The sequence below is a fragment of the Oncorhynchus nerka genome, linkage group LG20, assembly GCF_034236695.1.
Source record: "Oncorhynchus nerka isolate Pitt River linkage group LG20, Oner_Uvic_2.0, whole genome shotgun sequence".
Classification (NCBI taxonomy): Eukaryota; Metazoa; Chordata; class Actinopteri; order Salmoniformes; family Salmonidae; genus Oncorhynchus; species Oncorhynchus nerka.
In genome coordinates this window covers 20,385,268-20,411,304 of record NC_088415.1, presented here as the reverse complement: position 1 = coordinate 20,411,304, position 26,037 = coordinate 20,385,268, and the positions used below count along the sequence as shown (strand labels likewise).

At 42.9% G+C, this 26,037-nt stretch overlaps 1 protein-coding gene across 1 annotated transcript in view; it reads right to left on the bottom strand.

Moving 5' to 3' along the window:
* Positions 1-26,037, bottom strand: part of LOC115101858 (metabotropic glutamate receptor 7-like) — a 192,388-nt gene that overhangs the window by 52,976 nt on the left and 113,375 nt on the right. The window contains exons 5-6 of the mRNA XM_065005294.1: positions 22,912-23,049; positions 10,449-10,649 (exon numbers count right to left, since the gene is read on the bottom strand). Coding sequence (XP_064861366.1) covers positions 10,449-10,649; positions 22,912-23,049 — 339 coding nt within the window. The remainder of the gene's footprint in view (positions 1-10,448; positions 10,650-22,911; positions 23,050-26,037) is intronic.

Genomic DNA, 26,037 nt, shown 5'->3' with positions numbered 1-26,037 from the left:
ATTAGATAAATAACAGTCATCAGATTAATGAAAGCAAAGTCACGACAATGGTGGTGGCGGCATCATGCTGTGGGGACTGGGCAGGGACTTGGAGACTTCTCAGGATCGAGGGAAAGATGAACTAGGTAAGTCCAGAGAGATCCTTGATGAAAAGTCCCCAAAAAATCAAGGGGTCTGAATACTTTCCAAATACACTGTATTTGTGCGAAGATTTGAATTACACATGCATATTTTAAGTTAAGACTAATAAAGGCCTGGGGTTAGTCTTCAGCGCACATTGGTCCAACAGTACATCAACCTCAGTGAGAGAAAAAATTTACATTTAACCACGTGTCCCTTGTTCGGTCTATAAAAGGTTCCGTGGGCATCAAGGGCCACAGGGTGTGTTCATGTGCTGATAGCCTATTCATAATGACCATTTCCCCTCATTATAATGCTAGCAAGACCAGCTAGCTCCCTACGGACTGATGATGGATCTGCTGTGCTATAGACCTCACCTGTGTTCCCTGTGAAAGAGCATGTGCTGAGTCTAGCCAACACCACACCACAGCCCTACATTTCACATCTCAGTACTTCAGCATCAGATCTGTGTGATACACCATTAGATAGATGTGCAGCATCATTGGAGAGGTGTGCAACTGTAGGTTATCACAGCTCTGCATTAGGAATATCATATGGTAGCCATTCTACAAGACGGTTGCACATTTCCTCAGGTCAAAAGCAAACCTCAATCACACATGCTGTACAGGAAATGAAGATAAATAGGTCAGCCACAGAATCATAGGGTCCCCATCTGGTCCCAATTTGTAGCAGCCTGTCTCAAGCAGAGAATCATAGATTTGGCTTATTAGCTTACTGAAGGTTCTGGACACCTGAAACACGCTACTGGAGAAATGACATCCATGGCCTGATTTGGATGAAGTGTGCATGTGTGCGTGTGTGTGTGCGACTGTGTTTGTGTGTGTTCGCATGCTTGTGTGCGTGCATATGTGTATACATCTGTACATTTCTGTGTGTTAAGACCTCGCCATAATAAAGAAGTTCTGAGAAACAAGTGTCTCTTTTGATGTGACATAGAGTGCTAGGTCGACTGTCGTAATAGAACTGGCTATAAAACCTGTAGAAGGAAAAGGACCAATAACACATATCCAAAATGGTTTTAGGGGACACGTTGCCTTTGTGTTTTGTATAGGACAAGAATTGCAAAATTCCAGAAATGTTTAATAAATTCTCTGGTTTTCCCGAAATCCTGTTTGGAGAATTCCTGGAATAAGGAGGGAATAATCAGGAAATCCGGAATCCTCCAACCAAGATTTCGAGAAAACCATGGAATTAACTGAAAGTTCCCCGAATTGTCAACCCTATGTAGAACGTTGTCTTGTGAGATACAAGCTGTACCCCAACGCTCCACACGTTTCCTTTTAGTTTGTGTCAGTATTGACTGTCAGTAGCCTACACAGCAGTTATTTTCCCAAAAGACACCATCATTGAACATTTTACTAAAGAGCAAGACCAAAATCTCCCCTCATACAGCAAGCAGAGAGATGACAGTAAGTAAAACAAGCTCATTTAGACAAGACCTAAAGGATGCAGAAATCTAATGGGAGGACCCAATCCGACATTCAAAGTATGTACAGTTGGCACACTTGCACTTTTCCTACATAATGCTTGATTTCATGTCAAATTTCATTTGAAAAAGGATGCCCAGGATTTAGGATTGTTTAGGTGTTTTTTTTTAGAATTTCAGGCTTTCTTGTGTCTCATTCAGCAGTGGGGTCTTCCTATGTTAGCTACAACCAAATTAAGCATTCAAAGAAACCAACAACCTCCTTACAATCAAACATGGGGGAGGTTTGATAATGGCTTTGCTGCCTCTGGTACTGGCAATCTTGAGTGTGTGCAAGACATCATAAAATCAGAAACACAGTATTGCAGTATTGGAGAAATGAAATACAGGTATGTGGCCTGACTTTTGTGTGTGTGTGTGTGTGTGTGTGTGTGTGTGTGTGTGTGTGTGTACACAGTGCATTCGGAAAGTATTCAGACCCCTTGACTTTTTCCACATGTTGTTACATTACAGCCTTATTCTAAAATTGGTTAAATAAATAAAAAATCTAAACACAATACCCCATAATAACGAAACGAAAACAGGGTTTTAGACATTTTTTGCAAACGTATATATATATATATATATATATATATATATATATTTAAACCAACTATATATATTGACTGAGTAAAGGGTCTGAATACATATATACATATATATATATATATATATATATATAGTATATAGTTCAGTTTTATCACCACCTGTAAGCCTCCAGTGCCAGTTTTCACTTTTTGCTTGTTTGTAATTTACTAAATAAAACATTCATCTTTATTCATCCTCCCCCATATATATATATATATATATATATATATAAAGATGAATGTTTTATTTAGTAAATTACAAACAAGCAAAAAGTGAATACTAGCACTGGAGGCTTACAAGTCGTGATAAAACTGAACTATAAACTATATATATATATATATATATATATATGTAAAGAAAATACATAAATACCTTAAATAGATGAAGCTTTGTCATGATGTTCGTAATAATGTTGGTCGGACCAAGGCACAGCGTACTTCGAGTTCCACATATTTTAATGAATAAGTGAAACTGAAAACAAAATAACAAAACTTGCAAAGACCCGTGACTACGTAGCGCTCAAACACACTATACATAAACAGTGGCCAGACGGAAGCCATTCCTCAGTAAAAGGCACATGACAGCCCGTTTGGAGTTTGACAAGAGTCACCTAAAGGACTCTCAGACCAAGAGAAACAAGATTTTCTGGTCTAAAGAAATCAAGATTGAACTCTCTACCCTGAATGCCAAGCATCATGTCTGGAGGAAACATGGCACCATCTCTATGGTGATGGATGGTGGTGGTAGCATCATGCTGTGGGCATGTTTTTCAGCGGCAGGGACTGGGAGACTAGTCAGGATCGAGGGGAAGATGAATGGAGCAAAGTACAGAGAGATCCTTGAAGAAAACCTGCTCCAGAGTGCTCAGGACCTCAGACTGGAGCAAAGGTTCACCTTCCAACAGGACAATGACCCTACGCACACAGCCAAGACAACGCAGGAGTGGTTTCGGGACAAGTCTCTGAATGTCCTTGAGTGGCCCAGCCAAAGCCCGAAATTGAACCCGATCGAACATCTCTGGAGAGACTTGAAGATAGCTGTGCAGCAATGCTCCCCATCCAATCTGACAGATCTTGATAGGATCTGCAGAGAAGAATGGGAGAAAATCCCCAAATACAGGTGTGCCAAGCTTGTAGCTTCATACGCAAGAAAATTTGAGACTGTAACCGCTGCCAAAGTTGCTTCACTGAGTAAAGGGTCTGAATACTTTTGTAAGTTCGAGAAACCTGTTTTTGCTTTGTCATTATGGGGAATATAAATTGATGACAGAAAAAAACAATTCCATCCATTTTAGAATAAGGTTGTAATGTAACAAAATGTGGAAAAAGTCAAGGGGTCTGAGGACTTTCCTAACGCACTGTACATCTGTATGTTTCTGTGTGTTAACACCTCACCATAATGAGGAGGTCCCAGAGAATCAAGTGTCTCTTTTGATGTGACATAGAGCGCTATACAACACCCAGCAAGGTCGATGGCCCTCATCCAGCCATTGTTAGAGAGACTGTATTACTCCTTCAGTTTAACAGTGAGTTAACCTTGGCTGTGACTACAATAATTCAAAGGCATAGGAGAAACCATTTTTTATTTAGGACGGGGGGACTCGGAGCAGATGTGGAAATGGAATTGACTGCAGTGATGCCTCTATAAAATATGTTAAAGGCAAAGGACCAATAACACCTGTCCAAAATGGTTTTGGGGGACATGCTGCCTTTGTGTTTTGTGTAGGACGTTGTACTTATGAGATAAAGTCTGTACCCCAACACTGCACACCTTTCCTTTTAGTTTGTGTCAGTAGGGACTGTCAGTAGCATACATGCCAGTTTTTCCCCCAAGGACATTTGTCATTGAACATTCTGCTAAAGAGCAAGAAAAAATCTCCCCTCATACAGCAAGCAGAGAAATGACGGGAAGTAAAACAAGCTCATTTAGATGCACTATACGAACAGGATGAGACCTAAAGAATGCAGAAATCTAATGGGAGGACCCAATCCGACATTCAAAGTTTGTACAGTTGTTGCCAAATACTGTATATTGGCACCCTTGCACTTTTCTTACATAATGCCCGATTTCTTGTCAAATAAGTAGAATTTGTAAAAAAAAAATATATATATATATATATATATATATATAGTCTCCACACCTTCATATTGGATTTTCAACGTTGCAGAACCAATTGTATTTTTGTAAACTTAAGTAATTTACACAATAAACACAAATGGCATGGATTTTTTTTTTTACATGCCGGAGCTAATACATGGTTTCACAGCCTTTGGCCAAGATAACTGTAGACAAACAGTTATTATAGCCATCAATGAGCTTTCTGCACCTTTCTCCTGGCAATTTGGCCCACTTTTCAGCAGAACACTGCTCTAATTCTTCAATATTTGAGGGGTGCTCTCCACCAACGCTGTTTTCAGATCTCGCGTAGGTTTTGGATGTGATTCAGGTCTGGACTCTTTGCTGGCCACTCCAGAACAGTCCAGCATCTTTTCTTGAACCTTTCCTGGGTGTTTTTTGTGTGTTTTTGAGATTGTTGTCCTGCTGGAAGACCCACAACTTTCAATGGATACCCAGTTTTTAGACGCGGGTTGAACACTGTACTCCAATACAGTATTTTTGATTATATGCTGATTTCATGATGCCTCAAACATTTTCAGGGGCCCCCAGTACCAGAGGCCGCAAAGCAACCCCACAGCATTATCAAACCTCCCCATGTTTGACTGAGGGTGTTCTTTCATTGAATGCTTCATTTGGTCATCAGTAAACACAGTGCTGATCAGTATTGGCAAAGATTAAAGCTCTAATTTCGTTTAATTGGGCCAAAGAACATTTCCCCAGGATTTAGGCTTATTTAGGTGTGTTTTTGAGAATTTCAACCAGGCTTTCTTGTGTCTCCTTCAGCAGTGGGGTCTTCCTATGTTTGGCAATGACCAAATTAAGCATTTAAAAAACCGACACCCTCCTTACAATCAAACATGGGGAGGTTTGATAATACTGTGTGTGGCATCATGACATCACAAATACAGTATTTGAGAAATGAAATAAGGAGCTTGATTCATGTGCGTGTGTGCGTGGTTGTGTGTTTATATCTATATGTTTCTGTGTGTTAACACCTCGCCATAATGAGGAGGTCCCAGAGAATCAAGTGTTTCTTTTGATGTGATATAGAGCGCTATACAACACCCAGTAAGGTCGATGGCCCTCATCCAGCCATTGTTAGAGAGACTGTATTACTCCTTCAGTTTAACACCTTGGCAGTAAATACAATAATTCAAAGGCATAGGAGATAACATTTTTTATATAGGACGGGGGGGGGGGGGGGGGCTCAGATCGGATGTGGAATGGAATTGACTGTAGTAATAGCTCTTTAAAATGTGTTAATAGAAAAGGACCGATAACTCCTGTCCAAAATGATTTTGGGGGACATGTTACCTTTGAGTTTGTGTAGGACATAGTCTTTGTGAGATACAGTCTGTACCCCAACACTGCACATCTTTTATTTTAGTTTAGACACTTTTTGTGTCAGTAGGGACTGTCAGCTGCCTAGATGCCAGTTTTTATCCTCCCAAGGACATTTGTCATTGAACATTCTACTAAAGAGCAAGACAAAAATCTCCCCTCATACAGCAAGCAGAGAGATGACAGGAAGTAAAACAAGCTCATTTAGATGCACCATACATACAGGAAGAGACCTAAAGGATGCAGAACTCTCATGGGAGGACCCAATCCGACACTCAAAGTTTGTATGACCATCAAAGTCAATAAGTTGCTTAAGTTTTCTCGATAAGATTCCTGTGCATTAGTCATACACAATTCACTACCTTAATTCACTACCAGCTTTTGAAATGGCAGTGTTAATGGTCTGCAAGGTGTATTAGAAGAGCTCAATTGGGTTCAGACGAGGGGAGTTAATTCCCTGAATAACCCAGGTGAAGTCACTGAAACAACTTTCACTCTGTGTGTGCAGAATATGAATAGGTTGTCTAGGGCCCCATTCAGCCCTATCTGAACTGTGTGTAATAAACATGAGACTAGCAGGACCATTAGTGTCGATGCATTGTACATAACAATACATTACTTTGAACACTTCCCATCCTTTCCTCCCTCACATACAGTATATTGGGGAAGCCAGCTGACCAGGTTTATGCCTGGACATTTGGCAGATAAACAATGGTTTGTGTCAAGGCAATTTATTGTCAGTTGTCATTATATAACATTAGCTGTCATGAATGTTAAGGACATCAGTATTATGTCAGTATTATGACACAACTATGTAGCCCTTAAGACAACAAGCTCATGTAAAGTGTTACATTTCCAATACTTGTACTAAACATATGGCTGCAGAAAGGCAGAATCCTCTTTACTATGAAACTGAAACAAAAACACACACACACACACAGCTGTAGTAGTCAACAATCTGCCACTTCTGCTTCCAGCAGACAGAAAACAGAGTTGTTGACATACTGTATCTTGCTGTTGACAAGGTGTTGACATAGTACAGTGTAAGCAGTGGGTATGACAGGACTACAAGACTGTCTTGTTCTACGCCCATGGAAATACAAAGAATCACACACACACAGAGATTAACACACAAACACTCACAGTCTGCCAGTAAGCAAACAATTAAGCAGCGTGGCTCTCCATGCAGATAGAAAACCATTACAAATGCCATTCTATTTTATATTTCACGTTATTTCCAAGGGAACAAAATTATCTGTGTGGACAGCTTTGTGTGAGCGCTGTATGAGATGAAAGATTCATACGTTCGCATGGGGTTCTGAACTAAGACATGACAAAAGTGCACTGCTGCTGTGCTGTGTCGAGCAGTGTGGGTGGAATGTGGGCTCTACTGCTGTGCTGTGTCGAGCAGTGTGGGTGGACTGGGGGCTCTACTGCTGTGCTGTGTCGAGCAGTATGGGTGGACTGGGGCTCTACTGCTGTGCTGTGTCGAGCAGTGTGGGTGGACTGGGGGCTCCACTACTGCTGTGCTGTGTCGAGCAGTGTGGGTGGACTGGGGGCTCTACTGCTGTGCTGTGTTGAGCAGTGTGGGTGGACTGGGGCTCCACTACTGCTGTGCTGTGTCGAGCAGTGTGGGTGGACTGGGGGCTCTACTGCTGTGCTGTGTCGAGCAGTGTGGGTGGACTGGGGGCTCTACTGCTGTGCTGTGTCGAGCAGTGTGGGTGGACTGGGGGCTCTACTGCTGTGCTGTGTCGAGCAGTGTGGGTGGACTGGGGGCTCTACTGCTGTGCTGTGTCGAGCAGTGTGGGTGGACTGGGGGCTCTACTGCTGTGCTGTGTCGAGCAGTGTGGGTGGACTGGGGGCTCTACAGCTGTGCTGTGTCGAGCAGTGTGGGTGGACTGGGGGCTCTACTGCTGTGCTGTGTCGAGCAGTGTAGGTGGACTGGGGGCTCTACTGCTGTGCTGTGTCGAGCAGTGTAGGTGGACTGGGGCTCTACTGCTGTGCTGTGTCGAGCAGTGTAGGTGGACTGGGGGCTCTACTGCTGTGCTGTGTCGAGCAGTGTAGGTGGACTGTGGGCTCTACTGCTGTGCTGTGTCGAGCAGTGTAGGTGGACTGGGGGCTCTACTGCTGTGCTGTGTCGAGCAGTGTAGGTGGACTGGGGGCTCTACTGCTGTGCTGTGTCGAGCAGTGTAGGTGGACTGGGGGCTCTACTGCTGTGCTGTGTCGAGCAGTGTAGGTGGACTGGGGGCTCTACTGCTGTGCTGTGTCGAGCAGTGTAGGTGGACTGGGGGCTCTACTGCTGTGCTGTGTCGAGCAGTGTAGGTGGACTGGGGGCTCTACTGCTGTGCTGTGTCGAGCAGTGTAGGTGGACTGGGGCTCTACTGCTGTGCTGTGTCGAGCAGTGTAGGTGGACTGGGGGCTCTACTGCTGTGCTGTGTCGAGCAGTGTGGGTGGACTGGGGGCTCTACTACTGTGCTGTGTCGAGCAGTGTGGGTGGACTGGGGGCTCTACTACTGTGCTGTGTCGAGCAGTGTGGGTGGACTGGGGCTCTACTACTGTGCTGTGTCGAGCAGTGTGGGTGGACTGGGGGCTCTACTACTGTGCTGTGTCGAGCAGTGTGGGTGGACTGGGGCTCTACTACTGTGCTGTGTCGAGCAGTGTGGGTGGACTGGGGGCTCTACTACTGTGCTGTGTCGAGCAGTGTGGGTGGACTGGGGGCTCTACTACTGTGCTGTGTCGAGCAGTGTGGGTGGACTGGGGCTCTACTACTGTGCTGTGTCGAGCAGTGTGGGTGGACTGGGGCTCTACTACTGTGCTGTGTCGAGCAGTGTGGGTGGACTGGGGGCTCTACTGCTGTGCTGTGTCGAGCAGTGTGGGTGGACTGGGGGCTCTACTGCTGTGCTGTGTCGAGCAGTGTGGGTGGACTGGGGGCTCTACTACTGTGCTGTGTCGAGCAGTGTGGGTGGACTGGGGGCTCTACTACTGTGCTGTGTCGAGCAGTGTGGGTGGACTGGGGGCTCTACTACTGTGCTGTGTCGAGCAGTGTGGATGGACTGGGGGCTCTACTACTGTGCTGTGTCGAGCAGTGTGGGTGGACTGGGGGCTCTACTACTGTGCTGTGTCGAGCAGTGTGGGTGGACTGGGGGCTCTACTACTGTGCTGTGTCGAGCAGTGTGGGTGGACTGGGGCTCTACTACTGTGCTGTGTCGAGCAGTGTGGATGGACTGGGGCTCTACTACTGTGCTGTGTCGAGCAGTGTGGGTGGACTGGGGGCTCTACTACTGTGCTGTGTCGAGCAGTGTGGGTGGACTGGGGGCTCTACTACTAGTGCTGTGTCGAGCAGTGTGGGTGGACTGGGGGCTCTACTAGTGCTGTGTCGAGCAGTGTGGGTGGACTGGGGGCTCTACTAGTGCTGTGTCGAGCAGTGTGGGTGGACTGGGGGCTCTACTACTAGTGCTGTGTCGAGCAGTGTGGGTGGACTGGGGGCTCTACTACTGTGCTGTGTCGAGCAGTGTGGGTGGACTGGGGGCTCTACTACTGTGCTGTGTCGAGCAGTGTGGGTGGACTGGGGGCTCTACTACTGTGCTGTGTTGAGCAGTGTGGGTGGACTGGGGGCTCCACTGCTGCACTTCTCTTGTTTCATTATTCCCCTTATTTCACTCTCTTCAGCTCTGTGTCTCAAGCACCGTGGGGAGAGCAACAAATACGGCACACATGGACACATACAAATGCATATGCACATGCACACGCACCCACAAACACAGTCCAGACAGGATGCAGTAAAGAACAAAGAGATATGTCTGTCAAAGCTATGGGAGTACTAATGTTGGCTTACAAGTACAAGGGTTAGTGAATCTGAATACTGAATCAGCCGGGGTAGACCGGGCAATGGCTAATTTAGTGAGCCGAGCATTCCTCTGTGACAGTGTTATTGCAAGTGCATAGCAGGTACTGTATCGGTTCAGAAAGAGTGCAACAAAATACAGCAACAGCTTGTTAGCCTTTTCTGAATGCTGTGAGAAACACTTATTAATTTTTGTACATTTGCATGAATTGTGCCCCCGCATGAATTGTGTTAAATACCAACTGGAGAGAAGTTGGCAGCTACAAAGACTTTTCTAAATTCTTTCTGAGACCAAAAGAAAATATTGGCCTTCAGACCATAAGTCTCTTCTAGAAATGGTTATGCCACATAGAATTTCATTTTATTTCACCCATTTCACCTAGAAACAACACATACTTGAGAAATACCAATTTACCATCTCCCAGGCAAGGTTTCTCATACTTATACAACACACCACCCCTACTGTACACCCTCCAATCATTCCTCTATTCAATTCAACTAAATTCAATAAACTTCATTCATTCCCATCGAGAAATTATTGTTCCATAGAATTTGATCTAGTAGAACGAACAGAGAGAGTTGGACATTCCACGATTTGGAGAATTTACAGTATGTGGTCCGCTGGCACTTTAATTTATAATGTTTAATTAATTGTTGCTCAACACATCACACATAGGAGAATCCAGTGCCTGTAGTGACTGCATGTTCAGAAATGAAATGGCAAATTCTATTGGTGGACTGAGAAAAAAACATACTGTCCAAACATACTGTCCATGCTTCTATCTTACCTCTCACCTGTCCTTGTTTAATTGTATTTGCACAAAACAAATTACACTGGAACTCAAGTTTTTTTCTTCAAAGAAAAATATGTACTTATATGAAACTTGCGGCATTTCACTTTTAATGAGGATGCACAAATCAACATGGTCAGGGGATAACCAATGTACTGACCATTGAAGCTGGCGTTGCGTATGTACTTGAGCAGAGTCTTCCCCTCGGCTGCCTCCATCACAGGGCAGATGCCAGAGTGCTCAGGACACAGGTCTCTCTGCATGTTGTGGAGGGCGTGAGCCATTGCGTACACCGCATCTATCACAAACTGCACCTTCCCCTCCTGCTCGTACTTTGAGTCTATTCCAATCCGCTCCTGGCCTGAGGGACAAGAGAGAGGAGAGGGCATATGTAATACATGCCATTTAGGAGACGCTTTTATCCAAAGCGACTTACAGTCATGCGTGCAGACATTTTACGTACGGGTGGTCCCGGGAATCGAACCCACTATCCTGGCGTTGCAAGTGCCATGCTCTACCAATTGAGCTACAGAGGACCAAAGAAAAAGGACAAGAAAAGGACAGTCACACACTGAATTAGTCACCCTGATCATATACTGTAGCACGGCATGGGTCATAGTCCTGCAGAGTCCTGTTGTAGAAGTGTAAAACAAGAAGTGCTAGCCAAGGAGGAGACAACCAGGTATAAATGAATACCATATGTACATATGCATATATTTCATAGTGAAGTCAGGTCGCTATTGGCCCTATATATTTGTATCACATTTGTCCCATTTTAAGAGTGTTCAAGGCCTTGACGAGCTTCTAGAGCAAAGTCATTCCACGGAGGTCAGAATGTCTGCGGGTTTTCGCTCCACCCTTGTACTTGATTGATAAATTAAGGTCACTAATTAGTAAGGAACTGCCCTCACCTGGTTGTCTAGGTGTTAAAACCAAAAATCAGCAGACACAAGGCCCTCCATGGAATGAGTTTGACAGCCCTGGTCTGGAGGCATCTCCTAGCACCTCTGGCAGCACCATGTTCTATTACGGTCTCTTCCCTTTCGGTCTCTTCCCTCTTCCCTTTGGATTATTTTGTAGGCATTTTCAATTCACTGGTGATACTGAATGTCTAAATGAATGGCTTCAGGTTGGTAGGGGATCTCTTCGCTCTCTCACACACACTTAGTTTAGGTGGGGATCCTTTGACTGCGGTATTTTGCACATTTTCAACGTGCTAATGTGAACAGGTTCTATCATTAAGCATGACATATGGACGCTGAATATATTCATTTGAAAGACGCAGGCAGTAATGAACAAGGATGCATTAACAGGAAAGCAGCTCGTCAATACACAGTGCAAAATAACAGATGAATGGGGCGCTATACAGCACTGTGGGGAAAGCTGCTAGAGTGCAAGGAGATTACTGTGTTATTTTCACATTTAAGTACCAAATAAAGACTCCCAGTTCACATTGCAAACTTGAGAAGAAGGAAAAAAGGCAGTCTGTGTGGCCATGACGAATATGACTACAACGTGGGAGACTGGCACAAGCTGAAGGAGGTCAAAAGTAATAAGTGTTGACATTTTCTCCAGTTTCTCTCCTTTCAACATACATTTCAGCCCACACATAACCTTTCCTGTTTTCCAGAGCAGTGAGTAGAGTACTGAATGCATAAGCTTTGAATGCAAAAAAAGAACCTTCCCCTTAGTACCTGACATTCATAAATATGGATATGGATCGGCTTGGTTAGATGGAGAAATGGAAGCAGCTCTACACCAACCTTTTTGTGTCTTTGTACAATGCTTATATGCTTTGTTGATATTCTACATACATTTTTTATGTGGTTTAGTAAGTGCAAGGATCTGAAGCATGTGGCACATAAAGAAATGATGAAAGACGGTATATATAAGATACTGTACCAACAATTCCCTGTCGCTCTAATTGCTATAGCTATAGCTAGCTACTGTATGGTCAGCAGTACATCTCAGCCATAAGCCATAAAAAATATATCAATCCCTGTCACTAGCATTGCTATAGCTATAGCTAGCTACTGTATGGTCAGCAGTACATCTCAGCCATAAGCCATATAAAATATATCAATCCCTGTCACTAGCATTGCTATAGCTATAGCTAGCTACTGTATGGTCAGCAGTACATCTCAGCCATAAGCCATATAAAATATATCAATTCCTGTCACTAGCATTGCTATAGCTATAGCTAGCTACTGTATGGTCAGCAGTACATCTCAGCCATAAGCCATATAAAATATATCAATCCCTGTCACTAGCATTGCTATAGCTATAGCTAGCTAATGTATGGTCAGCAGTACATCTCAGCCATAAGCCATATAAAATATATCAATCCCTGTCGCTCTAATTGCTATAGCTATAGCTAGCTACTGTATGGTCAGCAGTACATCTCAGCCATAAGCCATATAAAATATATCAATCCATGTCGCTCTAATTGCTATAGCTATAGCTAGCTACTGTATGGTCAGCAGTACATCTCAGCCATAAACCATATAAAATATATCAATCCCTGTCACTAGCATTGCTATAGCTATAGCTAGCTACTGTATGGTCAGCAATACATCTCAGCCATAAGCCATATAAAATATATCAATCCCTGTCGCTCTAATTGCTATAGCTATAGCTAGCTACTGTATGGTCAGCAGTACATCTCAGCCATAAGCCATATAAAATATATCAATCCCTGTCACTAGCATTGCTATAGCTATAGCTAGCTACTGTATGGTCAGCAGTACATCTCAGCCATAAGCCATATAAAATATATCAATCCCTGTCACTAGCATTGCTATAGCTATAGCTAGCTACTGTATGGTCAGCAGTACATCTCAGCCATAAGCCATATAAAATATATCAATCCCTGTCACTAGCATTGCTATAGCTATAGCTAGCTAATGTATGGTCAGCAGTACATCTCAGCCATAAGCCATATAAAATATATCAATCCCTGTCGCTCTAATTGCTATAGCTATAGCTAGCTACTGTATGGTCAGCAGTACATCTCAGCCATAAGCCATATAAAATATATCAATCCCTGTCACTCTAATTGCTATAGCTATAGCTAGCTACTGTATGGTCAGCAGTACATCTCAGCCATAAGCCATATAAAATATATCAATCCCTGTCACTAGCATTGCTATAGCTATAGCTAGCTACTGTATGGTCAGCAGTACATCTCAGCCATAAGCCATATAAAATATATCAATCCCTGTCACTAGCATTGCTATAGCTATAGCTAGCTAATGTATGGTCAGCAGTACATCTCATCCATAAGCCATATAAAATATATCAATCCCTGTCGCTCTAATTGCTATAGCTATAGCTAGCTACTGTATGGTCAGCAGTACATCTCAGCCATAAGCCATATAAAATATATCAATCCCTGTCACTCTAATTGCTATAGCTATAGCTAGCTACTGTATGGTCAGCAGTACATCTCAGCCATAAGCCATATAAAATATATCAATCCCTGTCACTAGCATTGCTATAGCTATAGCTAGCTACTGTATGGTCAGCAGTACATCTCAGCCATAAGCCATATAAAATATATCAATCCCTGTCGCTCTAATTGCTATAGCTATAGCTAGCTACTGTATGGTCAGCAGTACATCTCAGCCATAAGCCATATAAAATATATCAATCCAAGTCGCTCTAATTGCTATAGCTATAGCTAGCTACTGTATGGTCAGCAGTACATCTCAGCCATAAGCCATATAAAATATATCAATCCCTGTCACTAGCATTGCTATAGCTATAGCTAGCTACTGTATGGTCAGCAGTACATCTCAGCCATAAGCCATATAAAATATATCAATCCCTGTCACTAGCATTGCTATAGCTATAGCTAGCTAATGTATGGTCAGCAGTACATCTCAGCCATAAGCCATATAAAATATATCAATCCCTGTCGCTCTAATTGCTATAGCTATAGCTAGCTACTGTATGGTCAGCAGTACATCTCAGCCATAAGCCATATAAAATATATCAATCCCTGTCACTCTAATTGCTATAGCTATAGCTAGCTACTGTATGGTCAGCAGTACATCTCAGCCATAAGCCATATAAAATATATCAATCCCTGTCACTAGCATTGCTATAGCTATAGCTAGCTACTGTATGGTCAGCAGTACATCTCAGCCATAAGCCATATAAAATATATCAATCCCTGTCGCTCTAATTGCTATAGCTATAGCTAGCTACTGTATGGTCAGCAGTACATCTCAGCCATAAGCCATATAAAATATATCAATCCATGTCGCTCTAATTGCTATAGCTATAGCTAGCTACTGTATGGTCAGCAGTACATCTCAGCCATAAGCCATATAAAATATATCAATCCCTGTCACTCTAATTGCTATAGCTATAGCTAGCTACTGTATGGTCAGCAGTACATCTCAGCCATAAGCCATATAAAATATATCAATCCCTGTCACTAGCATTACTATAGCTATAGCTAGCTACTGTATGGTCAGCAGTACATCTCAGCCATAAGCCATATAAAATATATCAATCCCTGTCACTCTAATTGCTATAGCTACAGCTAGCTACTGTATGGTCAGCAGTACATCTCAGCCATAAGCCATATAAAATATATAAATCCCTGTCACTAGCATTGCTATAGCTATAGCTAGCTACTGTATGGTCAGCAGTACATCTCAGCCATAAGCCATATAAAATATATCAATCCATGTCGCTCTAATTGCTATAGCTATAGCTAGCTACTGTATGGTCAGCAGTACATCTCAGCCATAAGCCATATAAAATATATCAATCCCTGTCACTAGCATTGCTATAGCTATAGCTAGCTACTGTATGGTCAGCAGTACATCTCAGCCATAAGCCATATAAAATATATCAATCCCTGTCACTAGCATTGCTATAGCTATAGCTAGCTACTGTATGGTCAGCAGTACATCTCAGCCATAAGCCATATAAAATATATCAATCCCTGTCGCTCTAATTGCTATAGCTATAGCTAGCTACTGTATGGTCAGCAGTACATCTCAGCCATAAGCCATATAAAATATATCAATCCAAGTCGCTCTAATTGCTATAGCTATAGCTAGCTACTGTATGGTCAGCAGTACATCTCAGCCATAAGCCATATAAAATATATCAATCCCTGTCACTAGCATTGCTATAGCTATAGCTAGCTACTGTATGGTCAGCAGTACATCTCAGCCATAAGCCATATAAAATATATCAATCCCTGTCACTAGCATTGCTATAGCTATAGCTAGCTAATGTATGGTCAGCAGTACATCTCAGCCATAAGCCATATAAAATATATCAATCCCTGTCGCTCTAATTGCTATAGCTATAGCTAGCTACTGTATGGTCAGCAGTACATCTCAGCCATAAGCCATATAAAATATATCAATCCCTGTCACTCTAATTGCTATAGCTATAGCTAGCTACTGTATGGTCAGCAGTACATCTCAGCCATAAGCCATATAAAATATATCAATCCCTGTCACTAGCATTGCTATAGCTATAGCTAGCTACTGTATGGTCAGCAGTACATCTCAGCCATAAGCCATATAAAATATATCAATCCCTGTCGCTCTAATTGCTATAGCTATAGCTAGCTACTGTATGGTCAGCAGTACATCTCAGCCATAAGCCATATAAAATATATCAATCCATGTCGCTCTAATTGCTATAGCTATAGCTAGCTACTGTATGGTCAGCAGTACATCTCAGCCATAAGCCATATAAAATATATCAATCCCTGTCACTCTAATTGCTATAGCTATAGCTAGCTACTGTATGGTCAGCAGTACATCTCAGCCATAAGCCATATAAAATATATCAATCCCTGTCACTAGCATTACTATAGCTATAGCTAGCTACTGTATGGTCAGCAGTACATCTCAGCCATAAGCCATATAAAATATATCAATCCCTGTCACTCTAATTGCTATAGCTACAGCTAGCTACTGTATGGTCAGCAGTACATCTCAGCCATAAGCCATATAAAATATATAAATCCCTGTCACTAGCATTGCTATAGCTATAGCTAGCTACTGTATGGTCAGCAGTACATCTCAGCCATAAGCCATATAAAATATATCAATCCATGTCGCTCTAATTGCTATAGCTATAGCTAGCTACTGTATGGTCAGCAGTACATCTCAGCCATAAGCCATATAAAATATATCAATCCCTGTCACTAGCATTGCTATAGCTATAGCTAGCTACTGTATGGTCAGCAGTACATCTCAGCCATAAGCCATATAAAATATATCAATCCCTGTCACTAGCATTGCTATAGCTATAGCTAGCTAATGTATGGTCAGCAGTACATCTCAGCCATAAGCCATATAAAATATATCAATCCCTGTCGCTCTAATTGCTATAGCTATAGCTAGCTACTGTATGGTCAGCAGTACATCTCAGCCATAAGCCATATAAAATATATCAATCCCTGTCACTCTAATTGCTATAGCTATAGCTAGCTACTCTATGGTCAGCAGTACATCTCAGCCATAAGCCATATAAAATATATCAATCCCTGTCACTAGCATTGCTATAGCTATAGCTAGCTACTGTATGGTCAGCAGTACATCTCAGCCATAAGCCATATAAAATATATCAATCCCTGTCGCTCTAATTGCTATAGCTATAGCTAGCTACTGTATGGTCAGCAGTACATCTCAGCCATAAGCCATATAAAATATATCAATCCATGTCGCTCTAATTGCTATAGCTATAGCTAGCTACTGTATGGTCAGCAGTACATCTCAGCCATAAGCCATATAAAATATATCAATCCCTGTCACTAGCATTGCTATAGCTATAGCTAGCTACTGTATGGTCAGCAGTACATCTCAGCCATAAGCCATATAAAATATATCAATCCCTGTCGCTCTAATTGCTATAGCTATAGCTAGCTACTGTATGGTCAGCAGTACATCTCAGCCATAAGCCATATAAAATATATCAATCCCTGTCACTAGCATTGCTATAGCTATAGCTAGCTACTGTATGGTCAGCAGTACATCTCAGCCATAAGCCATATAAAATATATCAATCCCTGTCACTAGCATTGCTATAGCTATAGCTAGCTACTGTATGGTCAGCAGTACATCTCAGCCATAAGCCATATAAAATATATCAATCCCTGTCACTAGCATTGCTATAGCTATAGCTAGCTAATGTATGGTCAGCAGTACATCTCAGCCATAAGCCATATAAAATATATCAATCCCTGTCGCTCTAATTGCTATAGCTATAGCTAGCTACTGTATGGTCAGCAGTACATCTCAGCCATAAGCCATATAAAATATATCAATCCATGTCGCTCTAATTGCTATAGCTATAGCTAGCTACTGTATGGTCAGCAGTACATCTCAGCCATAAGCCATATAAAATATATCAATCCCTGTCACTCTAATTGCTATAGCTATAGCTAGCTACTGTATGGTCAGCAGTACATCTCAGCCATAAGCCATAAAAAATATATCAATCCCTGTCACTAGCATTGCTATAGCTATAGCTAGCTACTGTATGGTCAGCAGTACATCTCAGCCATAAGCCATATAAAATATATCAATCCCTGTCACTAGCATTGCTATAGCTATAGCTAGCTACTGTATGGTCAGCAGTACATCTCAGCCATAAGCCATATAAAATATATCAATTCCTGTCACTAGCATTGCTATAGCTATAGCTAGCTACTGTATGGTCAGCAGTACATCTCAGCCATAAGCCATATAAAATATATCAATCCCTGTAACTAGCATTGCTATAGCTATAGCTAGCTAATGTATGGTCAGCAGTACATCTCAGCCATAAGCCATATAAAATATATCAATCCCTGTCGCTCTAATTGCTATAGCTATAGCTAGCTACTGTATGGTCAGCAGTACATCTCAGCCATAAGCCATATAAAATATATCAATCCATGTCGCTCTAATTGCTATAGCTATAGCTAGCTACTGTATGGTCAGCAGTACATCTCAGCCATAAACCATATAAAATATATCAATCCCTGTCACTAGCATTGCTATAGCTATAGCTAGCTACTGTATGGTCAGCAATACATCTCAGCCATAAGCCATATAAAATATATCAATCCCTGTCGCTCTAATTGCTATAGCTATAGCTAGCTACTGTATGGTCAGCAGTACATCTCAGCCATAAGCCATATAAAATATATCAATCCCTGTCACTAGCATTGCTATAGCTATAGCTAGCTACTGTATGGTCAGCAGTACATCTCAGCCATAAGCCATATAAAATATATCAATCCCTGTCACTAGCATTGCTATAGCTATAGCTAGCTACTGTATGGTCAGCAGTACATCTCAGCCATAAGCCATATAAAATATATCAATCCCTGTCACTAGCATTGCTATAGCTATAGCTAGCTAATGTATGGTCAGCAGTACATCTCAGCCATAAGCCATATAAAATATATCAATCCCTGTCGCTCTAATTGCTATAGCTATAGCTAGCTACTGTATGGTCAGCAGTACATCTCAGCCATAAGCCATATAAAATATATCAATCCCTGTCACTCTAATTGCTAGAGCTATAGCTAGCTACTGTATGGTCAGCAGTACATCTCAGCCATAAGCCATATAAAATATATCAATCCCTGTCACTAGCATTGCTATAGCTATAGCTAGCTACTGTATGGTCAGCAGTACATCTCAGCCATAAGCCATATAAAATATATCAATCCCTGTCACTAGCATTGCTATAGCTATAGCTAGCTAATGTATGGTCAGCAGTACATCTCATCCATAAGCCATATAAAATATATCAATCCCTGTCGCTCTAATTGCTATAGCTATAGCTAGCTACTGTATGGTCAGCAGTACATCTCAGCCATAAGCCATATAAAATATATCAATCCCTGTCACTCTAATTGCTATAGCTATAGCTAGCTACTGTATGGTCAGCAGTACATCTCAGCCATAAGCCATATAAAATATATCAATCCCTGTCACTAGCATTGCTATAGCTATAGCTAGCTACTGTATGGTCAGCAGTACATCTCAGCCATAAGCCATATAAAATATATCAATCCCTGTCACTAGCATTGCTATAGCTATAGCTAGCTAATGTATGGTCAGCAGTACATCTCAGCCATAAGCCATATAAAATATATCAATCCCTGTCGCTCTAATTGCTATAGCTATAGCTAGCTACTGTATGGTCAGCAGTACATCTCAGCCATAAGCCATATAAAATATATCAATCCCTGTCACTCTAATTGCTATAGCTATAGCTAGCTACTGTATGGTCAGCAGTACATCTCAGCCATAAGCCATATAAAATATATCAATCCCTGTCACTAGCATTGCTATAGCTATAGCTAGCTACTGTATGGTCAGCAGTACATCTCAGCCATAAGCCATATAAAATATATCAATCCCTGTCGCTCTAATTGCTATAGCTATAGCTAGCTACTGTATGGTCAGCAGTACATCTCAGCCATAAGCCATATAAAATATATCAATCCATGTCGCTCTAATTGCTATAGCTATAGCTAGCTACTGTATGGTCAGCAGTACATCTCAGCCATAAGCCATATAAAATATATCAATCCCTGTCACTCTAATTGCTATAGCTATAGCTAGCTACTGTATGGTCAGCAGTACATCTCAGCCATAAGCCATATAAAATATATCAATCCCTGTCACTAGCATTACTATAGCTATAGCTAGCTACTGTATGGTCAGCAGTCCATCTCAGCCATAAGCCATATAAAATATATCAATCCCTGTCACTCTAATTGCTATAGCTACAGCTAGCTACTGTATGGTCAGCAGTACATCTCAGCCATAAGCCATATAAAATATATCAATCCCTGTCACTAGCATTGCTATAGCTATAGCTAGCTACTGTATGGTCAGCAGTACATCTCAGCCATAAGCCATATAAAATATATCAATCCATGTCGCTCTAATTGCTATAGCTATAGCTAGCTACTGTATGGTCAGCAGTACATCTCAGCCATAAGCCATATAAAATATATCAATCCCTGTCACTAGCATTGCTATAGCTATAGCTAGCTACTGTATGGTCAGCAGTACATCTCAGCCATAAGCCATATAAAATATATCAATCCCTGTCACTAGCATTGCTATAGCTATAGCTAGCTAATGTATGGTCAGCAGTACATCTCAGCCATAAGCCATATAAAATATATCAATCCCTGTCGCTCTAATTGCTATAGCTATAGATAGCTACTGTATGGTCAGCAGTACATCTCAGCCATAAGCCATATAAAATATATCAATCCCTGTCACTCTAATTGCTATAGCTATAGCTAGCTACTCTATGGTCAGCAGTACATCTCAGCCATAAGCCATATAAAATATATCAATCCCTGTCACTAGCATTGCTATAGCTATAGCTAGCTACTGTATGGTCAGCAGTACATCTCAGCCATAAGCCATATAAAATATATCAATCCCTGTCGCTCTAATTGCTATAGCTATAGCTAGCTACTGTATGGTCAGCAGTACATCTCAGCCATAAGCCATATAAAATATATCAATCCATGTCGCTCTAATTGCTATAGCTATAGCTAGCTACTGTATGGTCAGCAGTACATCTCAGCCATAAGCCATATAAAATATATCAATCCCTGTCACTAGCATTGCTATAGCTATAGCTAGCTACTGTATGGTCAGCAGTACATCTCAGCCATAAGCCATATAAAATATATCAATCCCTGTCGCTCTAATTGCTATAGCTATAGCTAGCTACTGTATGGTCAGCAGTACATCTCAGCCATAAGCCATATAAAATATATCAATCCCTGTCACTAGCATTGCTATAGCTATAGCTAGCTACTGTATGGTCAGCAGTACATCTCAGCCATAAGCCATATAAAATATATCAATCCCTGTCACTAGCATTGCTATAGCTATAGCTAGCTACTGTATGGTCAGCAGTACATCTCAGCCATAAGCCATATAAAATATATCAATCCCTGTCACTAGCATTGCTATAGCTATAGCTAGCTAATGTATGGTCAGCAGTACATCTCAGCCATAAGCCATATAAAATATATCAATCCCTGTCGCTCTAATTGCTATAGCTATAGCTAGCTACTGTATGGTCAGCAGTACATCTCAGCCATAAGCCATATAAAATATATCAATCCATGTCGCTCTAATTGCTATAGCTATAGCTAGCTACTGTATGGTCAGCAGTACATCTCAGCCATAAGCCATATAAAATATATCAATCCCTGTCACTCTAATTGCTATAGCTATAGCTAGCTACTGTATGGTCAGCAGTACATCTCAGCCATAAGCCATATAAAATATATCAATCCCTGTCACTAGCATTACTATAGCTATAGCTAGCTACTGTATGGTCAGCAGTACATCTCAGCCATAAGCCATATAAAATATATCAATCCCTGTCACTCTAATTGCTATAGCTACAGCTAGCTACTGTATGGTCAGCAGTACATCTCAGCCATAAGCCATATAAAATATATCAATCCCTGTCACTAGCATTGCTATAGCTATAGCTAGCTACTGTATGGTCAGCAGTACATCTCAGCCATAAGCCATATAAAATATATCAATCCCTGTCGCTCTAATTGCTATAGCTATAGCTAGCTACTGTATGGTCAGCAGTACATCTCAGCCATAAGCCATATAAAATATATCAATCCCTGTCACTAGCATTGCTATAGCTATAGCTAGCTACTGTATGGTCAGCAGTACATCTCAGCCATAAGCCATATAAAATATATCAATCCCTGTCACTAGCATTGCTATAGCTATAGCTAGCTACTGTATGGTCAGCAGTACATCTCAGCCATAAGCCATATAAAATATATCAATCCCTGTCACTAGCATTGACTCAGTGACATTGTACATCTTCGCCCTTTGCTGGCATACCTAGAGGATAGAAAGTATCCACCACAGTATGCAACACTTCCACACTATCAATACTCGCAAGTCCCAACACACCTCATTGCAAATAATGCTTGCAGCGAGATCAAAACATTGTCAGTAATAAAGCTCTTTGGGAGCATCAAGTGAGCTACTGTGGCAGAGCTTTACTTACTTTCAACATTTCACATTTCTGTGTAGTTCCTCTGCTCAGCACCTCTCGAAATGGCATGCATGTTTGCTCTACTACCTACTTAGCATACATATCACATCTTAGCACTGCTGGCATGATGCCATTACCCAGCTGGGCACAACTTTACTATCCCAGTAGGACCAGCTATTTACATTATCCAGCGGACTACACCTCAGAGTCCTCATTTGTAAAGATGTGTTCTACCATTATCTTAAGATACCTATAAAAACATAATCCTGCACCAACAGGAAGTGTGAATTATTACGTGGATTATAATTAATGGACATTTTTGAAGGGGTTGATATATTTTTCTTGCGAGAAAATCGAGTCTGACATTTCTAAGTGGAAATTGCAAACTTCAGAAGCCTTTTTAAACTTCAAATTTCCCACATTGCAGGAAGGTTCACCTGCAACAGGGTAATCAAATGTAGATCCTACATCGGTATGCTTTTCATAGTGCACCATTGCCAATAGTAATGACCCCTCCCACAAACAAACAAACATGAAAAAACTTAACCACATAACTAAACAAATCTCTGTTGGCCACCTACCTGTGCATTTCCTGCTGGTGTCCTCTCTTTTGGAGGAACTAAGGAGCCTGCAGTCAAAGTTCTCCTCCCAGAACTCGGCGAACCACACGTTCCGGCGATTATTCTCCAGGGTGAGCGAGGTGAAGTATTCATCAAACCCTGGGGAATCGAAAAGAGAATTCTTAAGATCTCCACCAATTACCAACAGAACCCAACCTAGGGGAAATGATGCGAGACTTGGGCAGTGTTGCTGCAGCTGCAGCGCTGTGCTGTACTGGCATTTAGGAGTTGTATTAGTCTCATAGCTACGAAGTACAAATAAACCACTCTTTATCAAGTTTTGACCACTGCAGTTCCTGTGTACCACATGGATATTTAATCAGGGCTTTCATCTTGGAAATGACATTAATATGACATTAATTAAAAAGGAGGATACATAATAAACAAGACAATAGTAAACATGTCGTCCTCCACTAATGATTCAGCACCCCCCTTGGGCCAATTGATATATCGCGTGTGACTAGCACATTTCAATTATCGTGTGTGACCACAGATTATCCATTATATTTACCAGATACTCAAGTGGCCGGTCTAACAATGAAAATAAATGGCTTAAAATATGGAAGGCAGTAGTTAGTCTGGGTACCATTCTCTCTAGCTAATCCCCTCTCTATACTCCATGTCATGTGCCAAAGACTCTTTGGGAATTACAAGGAGTGGCAAGGAGTGGAATGTTAGCTGAAGAGACTGGTATCCAGACCAGAAGGTGGTCAGGGGGAGTCAAGATCAGGTGGGACCATTCTAGCCAATGAGAGGGCAGATACGCGTGTGAAAAACAGGCACAACTCCAATTTTTCTGGGATGTCATGTGTCCATCTCAACATGAACTGTTCGGAGGAAACTTTGTGAATCAGGCCTTCATGGTTGAATTGCTGCAAAGATACCACTACTAAAGGACACTAATAATAAGAAGAGACTTGCTTGGGCCAAGAAACACGAGCAATGGACATTAGACTGGTGGAAATCTGTCCTTTAGTCTGATGAGTCCACATTTTAGATTTTGTGTCTTTGTGAGGCGCAAAGTAGGTGAACGGAAGATCTCCGCTAGTGCGGTTCCCACCGTGAAGCATGGAGGGGGAGGTGTAAAGGTGTGGGGGTGCATTGCTGGTGACACTGTGTGTGATTTATTTAGAATTCAAGGCATACCACAGCAATATGCCATCCCATCTGTAGTTAGTGGGACTATCATTTGTATTTCAACAGGACAATGACCCAACACACCTCCAGGCTGTGTGTCACGCCCTGACCTTAGAGATCCTTTTCATGTCTCTATTTTGGTTTGGTCAGGGCGTGAGTTGGGGTGGGCATTCTATGTTTTTGTGTTCTATGTTTTCTATTTCTGTGTGTTTGGCCGGGTGTGGTTCTCAATCAGAGGCAGCTGTCTATCGTTGTCTCTGATTGAGAACCAAACTTAGGTAGCCTGTTCCCACCTGTAGTTGTTTTCTGTTTTTGTGTCTGCACCAGACAGATCTGTTTCGTGTTGTTACATTTTGTTATTTTGTCTCAGTGTTCAGTTTTTTAAATAAATAATCTTGAACACTTCCCAACGCTGCGCTTTGGTCCACACCTACGACGACCGTTACAGAACAACCGACCACAAACGGACCAAGCAGCGTGGTAACAGGGAGCAGAGAGTTCAGGACTCCTGGACATGGGAGGAGATATTGGATGGACAGGGACCCTGGAGACAGGCTGGGGAATATCGCCGCCCGCAAGAAGAACTGTAGGCAGCTAAAGTGGAGAGGCGGTGATATGAGGCAAGGCAGCGCAGGAGGCTATAGAGGCAGCCCCAAAAATCTTTTTTGGGGGGGCACACGGGGAGATTGACGGAGTCAGGCGAGAGACCTGAGCCAACTCCCTGTGCTTACCGGAAGCAGCGTGGTACTGGTCAGGCACCGTGTTATGCGGTGAAGCGCTCGGTGTCTCCAGTGCACACTCATAGCCCGGAGCGCTACATGCCAGCCCCCTGCAAGTGCCATGCGAGAGTGGGCATCCAGCCAGGGCGGCTTGTGCCAGCTCAGCGCGTTTGGTCTCCGGTGCGCCGTTTCGGTCCAGGGTATCCTGCGCCGGCTCTGCGTACTGTGTCTCCGGAGCGCTGGGAAGGTTCAGTTCGCCCTATGTCTGCGCTCCGACCGTGCCGGCCGAAAGTGGGCATTGAGCCTAAGGGAGAGGTGTGGTAAGCACCAGATCTCCAGTGGTCTCCCACAACCCGGTTCGAGCTGTGCCTGCATTCTGGAGGGGCCGGGCTAAAGTGGGCATTCAGCCTGGAGGAGTGGTGCCAAGGCTGCGCTCCAGTGCTCCCCCACAGCCCGGTTCATCCGGTGCCTCCTCCACGCACCAGGCCTCCTGTAGGTCTCCCCAGCCCGATGGGCCCTGTGGCAGCCCACACACCAGGCTGTCTCTGCGTCTCCTCCCTCCAGAGTCGCCCTCCTGTCCGGAGCTGCCAGAGTCGCCCTCCTGTCCAGAGCTGCCAGAGTCGCCCTTCTGTCCGGAGCTGCCAGAGTCACCCTCCTGTCCGGAGCTGCCAGGGTCGCCCTCCTGTCTGGAGCTGCCAGAGTCGCCCTCCTGTCCGGAGCTGCCAGAGTCACCCTCCTGTCCGGAGTTGCCAGTGTCGCCCTCCTGTCCGGAGCTGCCAGAGTCGCTCTCCTGTCCGGGGCCCGCGGCGAGGGGGTCCACGTCCCGCACCAGAGCCGCCACCGCAGATAGATGCCCACCCAGACCCTCCCCTATAGGGTTAGGTTTTGCGGCCGGAGTCCGCACCTTTGGGGGGTAATGTTGGGGTGGGAATGCTATGTTTTTGTGTTCTATGTTTTCTATTTCTGTGTGTTTGTCCGGGTGTGGTTCTCAATCAGAGGCAGCTGTCTATTGTTGTTTCTGATTGAGAACCAAACTTAGGTAGCCTTTTCCCACCTGTGTCTTGTGGGTAGTTGTTTTCTGTTTTTGTGTCTACACCAGACAGAACTGTTTCGTGTTGTTACGTTTTGTTATTTTGTCTCAGTGTTCATGCTTCATGCTTCCCATGAACACTGGTCCACACCTTTGGTCCACACCTTCTTCATACAACGACCGTTACACTGTGTAAGAGCT